An 11495-nucleotide genomic window follows, 5' to 3' on the forward strand; every position below is an offset into this window, starting at 1 on the left:
TCTCATCTCCCCTGCCAAGATTTGACTGAGGTGTGGGCTTCTATAGGGTACGTGCTCCCGACTGAGCATTCGACCATCCTAGTAGGGGAAACCGGCGCAGCAGAGGACTATGTGGCAACCTGCGACGGACGTAGGTTAGGGTGTTGGAGCCTTTGCAGCATCGGGGCTGCTTAGGGCTGAGCGGAGAAGTGCGGATACAACGCGATGTCTTGTGATGCAAGGAGACGGTAGTGGGCGAAGCTAGCAATGCGGGGAGCCTGCAGTGAGCAGACCCGGCCATGCACAGAGCTGGCAGCATGTGGAGCGGCTTTCTTGGTCCTTGACAAGGGGTAACCTTGGCAATGTCCATGACTATGGACTCGGATTTTAGGGAAAGAGTTGCACTGGTGATTATTGCAGAGGCTGGGTATATTTCAACATGACTAACCTAGTTGTGTATTTCAAATTTTCTGCATGATGTAAATGATATTTTGTACTCCCGGATAACTATGCGCACGAGGAAAATTGAAAATCAGGTATTAGAGCTTTTATTTCTCTTCTGAGAGGATTGATATACAATTCAACAAGGGAACTACATCTGAAGCAAAAATAAATTATTTCAAATGGAACAAACCAAAAAAAAAATTATGTTTTGACCCCTACAAAATTTATCATGTTGCTTTGTAGGTTTGTGAGCATATACTGAACTAATTTTAAGGCCGTTGAAATGCACAAGCACTTTGCCAGTATACATATAATTTCCAATATATACATGTTAACATTGAAACTACATGTAATGTATATTGTTGGTGGGCTAATGATTTTCTCTTTTAGATGTAAATACTAGAGTAAATAAGCTGTAATTTGTGCAAAATATGGGAATGACAAAGGAAAAAAAGAGTCCTCCAATCAATCTATTATGCAGTCAATGGGCCAAAAAAGCAGTCAAATAGCAAAAGTGTATTATTTATTTCGGATCCATATTTATTCCGCTGCAGTCACCAGAATACATTGGTAGTCTAGCTAGTACTACATTCGTACTGTCATTAGGATTAGGGTGGGGTGTTGTTGCAGAGGCTGGGTGTAATTGATATATTTTGATATTAATATATTCTCTTTATCGGAAAAAAACTAGTACTACATGCTTAATACTTCCTCCATTTCGTGGAAGTTGTCTGATATTGTCTAAATTTGAATATGTTTAGACACTAAATAGCACCTAAATTTAAAAAAAATCTCACACAAGTTTAATGAGACGGAGGAAGTACTTTTATTCGGCCGTAACGAGGCACATAGTCTACCTGCAGGTACACACGATGCGTGCACTATTGCTCCTGCCGCATAGCCTTGTTCACCACGAGCTCCAAGAGAGCAGAGGGGCAACCAGTTTTTAGCAGCTCAAACCCATCCGCTGCCACGACCGCCTCTAGATTCCCAGGAGAAGAGAGGAACCGTATGCACGCCTCCCGCAGAACAGGGCAAGAGTGCTGCTCCGCCAAGACCAGAGTGGCCACGACAGAGTCCATGGCGACATGCCGGCACAGCACCTCCTCGCAGACTAGCTTCAGCTTATCGAGCCTATACCTATCGGCCGCGACGAGCAGCTTCTCCGCCGTTGTTGCCTCCACAACTAGGGGAGGGTAGTCAGTGTAGATGAACTGGAGAAGAGTCTTGAACACCTCTGCGTCCATGTTTGCGACATGTAGATCGGATGTGAGCGAGAGATCCTCCTTGAGTACAGGGGATCGGGCTTCCAGCATCCACCGGTGCGCGACGAACGTCTCTCCGCCGACCTGGATCGTGACATCCGGTTTCTCCTTGTTCCAGATGGCTTCTACCAGTTGTCCGTGCAACTCGGATGGCCATGGCGCAGGCGCCCAAACCATGGGTTCGGGCGGCAGGGCAACCTCCGTGCACTTCCCGGTGACGACGGTGAGGTCGCACAGGATGGTCAGGCAGTCGTCCTTGAGATGCTTCTCCTCGTCGAGATCCTTGTGGCTGATGAAGCAATTCCAGCCAAAACCGTGGATGTGGGTGCAGGCGCTTGCACGGATCTCTGGAATAGTTTTAGTGCAGGATGGCATCCCGGCCTGGTCGAGTATACTCGCCTTCACCTTTATCGTGGGGTCCTCCTCATTCTCTCGGTGGCTCGCCTTCTCGATGAAGAGGGAGATGTGGGAGCCCTCGTCCTTCGTCCCAGAGTATCCATTCGGATAGCAATTGATACGCCAGTCGTGGCCGCCGACGCTAATCGTCTCCAATCTCATCCTCTTATCCTTGCCCACCAGTTTGCTGACTTGCGTGTACCGGTCGATCCGGAGAACGTGGGAGCCGGTCGTCTGCCTCGTGGCGACGGTTGAAACGGAGAGCTGCTGCCGGCCGGCGCCGCGTAGGGCAGATAGGAGAGCGGACATGGACATGGTGCGGAAGGAGCGTGGAGATGCCCTGTTCGCAGTTTGTGTTAAAATGGGCGTCCGTCCATACCCAAGAGATCACTAGTTGCAATATCGATCTCGGCTTTCATGATGCATGCACAGCCCGAAATAAATTTGACTTGGGCTACAATTCATTCTCACAAGTTCTGTTTTATGGAATGCCATCATGGCTAGATCAATCTGTATCTGAGATATTGAGCTATGGACGTCTAAAAGATCCACAAAATGTACTTCTCTTTTCTATGCCCGACTGGTTTGGTCCTATATACTAAGGAAAACATTTTTTTTGCCCTAAAAATGAAAAATGTATATTTTTTGTCCACCAAGCAAGTATCGGTCAATAGGTATTTTTTACCTTCAGGGCGGAATCTAATTGAGCTAGAAATTCGGGGAAGTCGATATTTCTATGCCTGCCTGTGTATTTTTTTTACTTTCAGTGATCTAAACGGAGTCAAATTGAGCTAAAAATTCGGGAACTTCAATATTTCATCAAGAGAATCATCAAAAGTGCTTGGACCTCACGAGAGGGTCCTGGAGACCCAAAATAGGGTAGGTGGCGCGCCCAACAAGGTGGGGCATGCCACCCTAGCTCTTTGGCCCTCGGTCGTCTGATTCGCCTGATTATTTTGCCCACCACCTTCGTTTGACCTAAAAACCCTACATATACGACCCCCAGGGCTTCCTCAAGGAGAGCACCACACGAACACATAAACACCAAAACAGAGGCTGAACCAGCTAAGATTAGAGAGGGAAACTCCACTGGATTCACCGCCGGAGGGATCTCCACCTTCTCCAACGTCTTCAACATCATCACCATGATGAAGGGGGAGTAGTACACCTCTAGACTATGGGTTTGTGGCAGTAGCTTGATCTATCTTTCTCTTGTTCTTCATAGATGTAGTACCATATGAGCTGCTCATGATTATGGTTATATATGTAATTTATATGTGGTGAATCTTTGTTCTATGATATTGATATATGATACTGGAATCTATTATGTGTAAGATGTATTGATAGATGCATGTCATGTACGTCATTCTTAAGTGTTTGTTTTGATCGAACTTGTATGCAAGAACATGGGTGGGGATAAGTGTGTATTAGAGGGAGTACCATGGTTGTACTGATTCAGTTGTGACAACAAATTCATGGTCTATTATGGTTTTTTTATCTTTTCCTTGGCTGCATCAGTAGGGATAAACTGAATGCATTTGCAATAGTTATCATGTGACAATTTTCATAATCGTGTTTGCTCAAGGTAGCATATTTGATATTTAAATATCGTGTCAAAGTAATTAAGGCTATGCTCTGTTATTTCTTAATTAAAGATTGCTTAGAGTTTTCCCTTTCTTGTGGAGTGTAAGAGAGATGTGTTGCATCATCTCTATGTTAGGACATGATACCCATATGAATTCTTATCAAACACCTACTGAAGTTCCACCAATATTATGTTATTGATGGATTGTTAATGTCCACTACAACTTAAAAAGAGAGTAGACAGATGAACTCATGAATCCCAGTCCATTTTTAATCATAAGAAACACCTTTCCAACACTTTTATCATACTTTCTATTTGCTGCAATTATTTAATACAAAAATACCAAAAATGCTTTGTTTGCTGAAACACACACAACACCCAAATACCACTAGCCTTTATTTTCTTTTATCTAGTTTACTTAGTTTTTTTACTTTACTTTGCTTTATCCTTGCATTTCCTAATATTTATACGAAACCTTGTGCTTGACAACCACACGGTGGAGAGGTCACAAAAGGCAAAACTTTATTCTGCGGGATTGCTAGAAGAGGAGAAAAGGAAGATAACTCAAGCCAACTCTTCGAGAGTTCGATATAAACCCTCGAGTCACCCTTGTTGGGAAAACCACACTCCCTACGTCACTTTGCACTTAGAGTCCCAAAGAATTGACGACATATGTGAGCTTCATCAGCATCCTACCGCTAGAATCAGCCTCATCCTCACTCCCCTCCCCACGACTCATGCCGAACATGTGCAGATACTGCCCACGGGCCTAGCCTTCGGGTATACCATCCACACAGGGGCGCCTCTCCTGCTGGTATTTGCAAGGAAGCGGCTCTATTACAGGAGCTCGTGCAGTTCTTGCTTGCCAGGGACACATAGTGGGAAGTTCCTTAGGTCCTGATGGCTCCTAGAGGGATGACCGCGACCAACCGCTTCGTGTGTCTCTTCCTCATGGGGCAGTTGGACCGTCTGCTCACTTGAAAATGAAGAAGAAAAATAAGAAGGAGAAGGTACATGTTGGTGGTACTGCGGCTTCCCTTAGTACGTCGGTCATCTACTTCACCGCAGCTTGGGGAGTCTCCTTAAACCTATAACCATCTTTCGGCTAACCAAGCCTCCTCCGTCCCTCCATGGCGACAGTGGCGGAGCCAGCTTGTGTAAGGGTGGGGCACGCCCCACCCTAGCATTTCCCATAGCACATACTTTAGTGAGAAATAAGAAAAAAACTAGAAAAGCTTGCTCATACATACATAAAGTTATTTTGGTTGCCCCACCCTAAGCAAAATTTCTAGATCCGCCAGTGCATGGCGATAAGGGGTAGTACATGAATATTGACTTGTTGTCCATCGTCTACGCCTTTTGGCCTAATCTTAGGCGCAAACTCACCCTCCGTGGGAGAACCGTGCGGAGGAAACCTTGGGTTTTCGGGGACATGGATTATAACCAATGTTCTCGCTACTCAAGCCGACATTCTCACTTCTGCATCATTGACCCTCACTTTCACGGTTTCTTCTCTCTAAGGCAGAACGCTCCCCTACTGATGCATTTTGACATCCCAAAGCTTCAGCAGATCCCTTAGCCCCATTAATCTTCAGCTCAAGGGATCTCGATCAGTGAGCTATTACACACTCTTTAAAGGGTGGAAACATCTAGGAAAACCTCCTGGTTTTTTTGCACCCCAACTCCTTTATCAATGAGCGGTCATTTAGGGGCCTTAGCTGGTGATACGGGTTGTTTCCCTCTGGACGATGAAGCTTATACCCCATCATCTCTCTAGCAGACTTTGACCCCTCTTATTTTTGGATCATATCTAGTATTCGAAGTTTTCTTCGTTTTGTTACCTCTCACGCAGCCCACACTAAAATTTTGCTTCACCACTGCATGTCCAGTCAACTACTTGGCCTCAACACATTGCAGGGAGAACCATCTAGCTCTAGGTTCGAGAGTAGCGTTTCACACATAACCACAACTCATTTGTTGATTCTTCAACATCAGTCAGTTCGGACTTCTGCTTAGTTTCATCAAAGCTTCATCCTGGTCATGGAAAGATCAGTCAGGTTCGGTTTCATAAGCAGTGACAATCACCCTATGAAGGCTCTATTTCGCTTTGGTTTCGGTGGGTTCCTTTACCTTAACCAAGCCACTACCTATGAGTCGTCGGGTCATTCTTCAACACACACGCTATCAGATATCACGTTCTCCTCCCACTGCTTGGGAGCACACCACGGTTTCACGTTCTATTTCACTACCCACTAGGGTTCTTTTCACCTTTCCCTCACGATACTACTTCTCTATCGGTAACCCATTAGTATTTAGCCTTGCAGGGTGGTCCTTGCTGATTCACCTGGGAGTCCACGTGCACAATGCTACTCGGGTCATAGCGTAAGCTAGTGATGCTTTCGGCTACTGGACTTTAGCCATATAGGGTAAGCTAGTCCTGTCCGCAAAATGTTGCCCCTACCAAGAGTTCCAAAGGTCCCCCCCCCCCGTGCTTACGATCTTACCGAAGAGAAAAATGAGGCCGTTGTCAAGAAACACAATTATGAACATTTTCATAAGGAGAAACCCAAGGCCCCAGCACCATACAAAGAGAAGCAAAAATCATATGCTCTTGATTTTCTGAACACACCATCGCAATATGACTTACACGAGAAGAAGGATGACTATACACGCACACTTGCGAGGGTAATTGAGGACAAGAAGGATAGTGCTGGTAAGAAGAAGGATAGTGCTAGCACGAGCAAATCATCAGCAAGAAGTGTAGCCGGGAAGAAATCAAGTTCAACAAGTGCACCCCTCAATGCCAAGCAAGCGACAGCAGGCAGAAAAGGAAAGGAAGTTTGCCAGCTCGGAGCACAGGCCAAACAATCGATCCCACTACTCAAAGTGTTGCACGTTCCCTCGGCGTGATTCATACTACTAAGGTTTATAGTGGATCAAAGCTTCTGTGATTCAATACTCTTTTCTTACAACTACAGGTGAGAGTCTTACCTGTATAAACATGTGAGAATCTTACCAATGTAATTCATGATGTCTATATATATATAAACATGTGCAGTTTAAACATTAAAATTGATAAGGGAATTGTTGAAGTTAGGGACCCATTGAATAGAGGCCTGGACGGGTTCCGCGACTTGCAGAAGATTCTCCAGACGTAATTTCAATCATTGCCGCGCTATATCTTTCGTGAGATGTCAATTAGTCATCCACTCATTCAATCATTCTTTTGCCTGGCAGGGTTTGGACATCTTTCAGGAAGAATATTACGGGTTACTTCGCAGAAAAGCTAACACGCAGAAAAGCTAACATTTACTATTGTACCGTGCGCCCAGCAGCCACAGGGGACAAATCTATGTGGATACTACGTTTGCGAGTCCATTCGCATGTTAACCACTGAGAAGCACAATGATAATAGATTCAACGTAAGCAATAACATTCACAACTTTAATTTATTATCGTTAATATTTCGTTATCAAGATTGATATAACCATATTCATCTCATTTTCCTATATAGGTCGACTTCATGCGGGAGAACCTCCAACCACAGGAACACATACTAGGAATTACGGAGGAACTGGCGGGATTTCTAATGAGAGAAGTAATAGACGACAACGGCCGGTTTAGTCCAAATAGGCGCCGGTAGTAGTGAGCTCCATGTATATGTATTAGTTCGAATAGACGACGGGCTTTTGTCCCGGTAGTAGTGAGCTCCATGTATATGTGTAAGGGGAATCTACGAATAGACTTTTGCTTCCAATATTTGTTTGCTCGATCTATATATAATAAATAAACCTGTACAACTTGTAGTAGCTTATAAATATATGCAACTTTTATTTTAAAATGAAAAAATGAAACAAACAGCAGCGTGCTGCGCGCGCCACGTAGAGGCCCTTTTGTCGCGGGTCGTCTTACAGCCCGCGACAAAAGGGTGTGTCCCCTGGGCGCCCCGCGCCTGCCACGTGGTGGAGCATATGTCGCGGGTGGTAAGCGACCCGCGACAAAAGGGTGGACCTTTTGTCCCGCCTCCGTTGTCGCGGCTCACCGCCCGCGACAAAAGGGGCTTATGGCCCGCGACATTAGGCATGTTCTCCACTAGTGTTTCGTTGAGGTCAGGGTTCATATATATGGTCTGATATCAAAATTTTAGGATCCACAACAAGAGATCTCGGGTAACAAATATGGAATCGAACATTATTTCAGGGAGTGATTATTTAGATGCCCAGAACACACAATATTTGTTGATTAATTGTTGACCAAGCCATAGAATCTTCAATATCTGGGTTTTAGGATTTGTGTATCAAGGCTGATATATTACGATCTGTTTTTTTGCATGTATATCGTTCGGTTCCGGTATTCTGTGTACATACCAGCCGAAGCTCGTCTGTCATCTTCTTTGTCGAAGGCGTTCGCTAGTACACGACCCATCATGTCGATGTCCACTGTCCTGTCCACCCTGCGCCGCGCCGGCTGCCAGAAGCTCTCCGCCTCAGCCATCGTCCCGAGGCGTTCAACCGGCTCCCACCTGCTCCGGATCCCTGAGTTCACCAAAGCCAGGAACACGGCGAAACACGGGGAGACGATGAGATCAGGCACGTTTGCAGTCGGCGGCCACGACTGGCGCATGTGTTGCTATCCAAAAGGCAACTGGATGTCGGAGGAGGACCACGTCGCCCTCTCCTGGGAACATGCTGGCCAGAAATGGCCCCCGCATATCATCCAACATGTCCAGTTCAGTATACTCGACCAGGCCATGAAGCCATCCTACACTCGAGCCAGCGAAGAAGACATCCACTATGCCCGCACCTGGGGTGCCTACGCCGACTTCATCAGCCACGAGGATCTCTACAAGGGCAAGTATCTCATGGACGACTGCCTCACCGTCCTGTGCGACCTCACCGTGGTCGTCACGGGAACAGAAGACCGCATAGAGGTTCCGTCGCTGCCGGCGCCGTTCGACCTGCAAGGGCAACTCACAGAAGCCATCTGGAACAGGGAACGGCCGGACGTGAAGATTGAGGTTGGCGGAGAGGCGCTCGCCGCGCACCGGTGGGTGCTCGAGGCCCGATCACCCGTATTCAAGACCGACCTCTCGCTCGCCTCCACGGCAACCACCGGCGAGGACGGCGCCACCGTCGAACTACGCGTCGACGACATGGACGCCGACGAGTTCAAGGCTCTGCTCCAGTTCATCTACACCGACTCGACTACCCTGCTGGACGCGCCTATAACCGCCGAGAAGCTGCTCGTCGCGGCGGACAAGTATGAGCTGGAGAAGCTGAAGCTCATGTGTGAGGAGGAATTGTGCCGGCACATCGGTATGAGCTCCGTGGCCTCATGTCTAGCATTGGCAGAGCGGCATCGTTGCCCCGTCCTCAGGGAGGCGTGCATGCGGTTCCTGTCCTCTGCTGGGAATCTGGCCGAAACGATCATGGCAATGCAAATGGATGGGTTTGGGCAGCTAAAGAAAGACTGCTCCTCTGCCTTGCTAGAGCTTGTCGTGAAGAGGATGGTAAAACTGGAGAAATGACTCAATAATTAAGGCTGGTATTGTGTTCTAGCAAACTAGCTAGACTAGTAGAGAATTGCTGGATATAATTGGTATCTTCTGATATTAATATATTTTCTTTATAAACAAAAGTAGAGGTGGTTTCCTTGGGGCTTCACCGCGGCGGCCGCTGCATTTCACCGTCACTCGGAGGAGGCAGGGGATTGGGTGGTGTGCGGGTAGGGGGAATTTTATAATTTACCACACATATTACTGGGAACCTCTATTATTTGCCACGGATAGGGAGACGGAATGATTTCTGAATTCCTGTAGGGGCTAAAGCGCACAGTGGCCGACTTACAATCATCGGCCATCACGGCAAAAGATCTCTATATCTGCACATACCAGCCTCGTTAAACAGCCATATATATAAGGGCACCACTAGTATTTACCTATATATAGCACAAATAGGCATTGAGCATCCATCCACTCCCTGATTTTCCGCACATATAGTTCATCTGCAAGCCGCGGTGGTCTCCTTCATCGACGCGCTACCCCATCATGTCCATGTCCGCTCTCTTGTCCGCCCTCCGCGGGGCCAGCCGGCCGAACCTCTCCGCTTCAATCGTCTCCGCCAAGATGGCGACCTTCTCCCATGTGCTCCGGATCGAAGGGTACACGCAAGTCAGGAAGATGGTGCCCAATGGGAAGGGGGTGAGATCTAGCACGTTCACCGTCGGCGGCCACGACTGGCGTATCAAGTGCTATCCAAACGGGTCCGCGGGACACGACGGCTACATCTCCCTCTTCCTGGAACATGCCAGCCACGCCAAAACCATTGACGCTATGGTACAGTTTCAGTTGAGTATACTAGACAACACGGGGTCCAGTATGCCGTCGTCCAGTACTGAACCCATTACGGAGCACAGCTTCTCGAGTACCAATCCTCTTAGTCTGGGATGGAGCGACTTCATGAAACACGAGGATCTGGAGTTCTGGACGAGGAGAGTCACCTCAAGGACGACTGCCTGACCCTTCTGTGCGACGCCACCGTCACAAGACTGCACACCGATGCCGACGAGTACATCGAGGTTGCAGCAGCGCTGGAACCTGCGCCCGTGACACCGACGTCGTTCGACTTGCCCGTGGACGTGAAGATCGAGGCCGGAGGAGAGACCTTCCACGCGCACCGGTGGGTACTTGAGGCCCGATCACCCGTCTTCAAAAAGGAACTATCGCTCGCCTCAATGGCCACCGGCACCGCAGAGCTACGCGTCGACGACATGGACGCCGAGATGTTCAGGACCTTGCTCCAGTTTATCTACACTGACTCGCCTCCCTTGCTCGAGGCCGCACCGACAGCCGAGAAGCTGCTCGTCGCGGCGGATAGGTATGGGGTTGAGAAACTGAAACGCATATGCGAGGAGGCGCTGTGCAAGCACATCGATATCAGCACTTTGGCTGCCACTCTAGAGTTGGCCGAGCGGCACCGTTGCACCGTGTTGACGGCGGCTTGCATGCAGTTCCTCTATAATTCAAGTAATCTGAAAGAATTCGTCGCGGCGGATGGGATCAATCAGCTAAAGGGACGTTTCCCCTCTACTCTGCTTAAGCTCCTGGGCAAAAACTGAACATCATGGCGCACATGTTTACATTTTGTATGATGCTGCCAAAACACGTGGGGGAACAATGATTGGCTTATGCTTTGTGTGTCGATTTAAATCAATATCATCACACTCTAATCATCAAGTTGCGTGACCCATCGAAACAAAATTGTGCATTTTTTTAATGTTTGTATTTTCGGTCTTAGTTGTTCAGGCCCTGTTTTGACAGTTCACTTTCCTCAAAACTAAAGTATTCGATAACCAGAATATTTCACTGCCAGGGCACCAAATACTACAATTACAAAGAAATATAACAACACCAAGCCTAATAGTTCACATTAGAATAGAGCAAACAAAATCATGAGCGGAGTACCAAATGCTTATATACATCCAGCGAAGTAGGAACTATATAGGATTAAAAGCACTTCCTGCTAAGAACAAACCATCACACTATCTGCAGTAGTATAACACAATACTAAAGCTACAAACCATGTTTTCTCTAGTAGCAATACAATAAGAACCTACAATCCGTTTATATAGCATATTTTTGTCTGTTCTTATCTAGTAGTGCACCACTGTAAGGATACGTTGCCCCTAAGTGTGTTTTTGGAAATTAATGACAATCCTCTATGGAGTAATGTTTTTATTGTGTTTGTATGAATGAATGTTCCATAGGTATTGCTTGTAGTCCATGTGTTGTATTTAAGTGTGGATGCCATGAAGATTGATATATGTAC

The 11495-nt window shown here is 47.0% G+C and overlaps 2 protein-coding genes and 1 pseudogene across 2 annotated transcripts; 2 read left to right on the forward strand and 1 right to left on the reverse strand.

Moving 5' to 3' along the window:
* Positions 1–1304: 1304 nt before the first annotated feature.
* LOC124684430 (BTB/POZ and MATH domain-containing protein 1-like) lies at positions 1305–2399 on the reverse strand. The gene has a single exon (XM_047218746.1). It carries the CDS (start codon positions 2397–2399, stop codon positions 1305–1307), a length of 1095 nt encoding a protein of 364 aa, XP_047074702.1.
* Positions 2400–8095: 5696 nt separating this feature from the next.
* On the forward strand, positions 8096–9196 carry LOC124663763 (BTB/POZ and MATH domain-containing protein 1-like). Its single transcript, XM_047201431.1, has one exon. It carries the CDS (start codon positions 8096–8098, stop codon positions 9194–9196), a length of 1101 nt encoding a protein of 366 aa, XP_047057387.1.
* Positions 9197–9847: 651 nt separating this feature from the next.
* LOC124663773 lies at positions 9848–10785 on the forward strand (annotated as a pseudogene).
* The last annotated feature ends 710 nt before the right edge of the window (positions 10786–11495 follow it).

This window comes from Lolium rigidum, chromosome 1 (genome assembly GCF_022539505.1).
Source record: "Lolium rigidum isolate FL_2022 chromosome 1, APGP_CSIRO_Lrig_0.1, whole genome shotgun sequence".
Classification (NCBI taxonomy): Eukaryota; Viridiplantae; Streptophyta; class Magnoliopsida; order Poales; family Poaceae; genus Lolium; species Lolium rigidum.

What these genes read in the sequence shown, in the direction of transcription:
- LOC124684430 (XM_047218746.1), bottom strand. Translation starts at nt 2,399, where the DNA reads ATGTCCATGTCCGCTCTCCTATCTGCCCTACGCGGCGCCGGCCGGCAG.
- LOC124663763 (XM_047201431.1), top strand. Translation starts at nt 8,096, where the DNA reads ATGTCGATGTCCACTGTCCTGTCCACCCTGCGCCGCGCCGGCTGCCAG.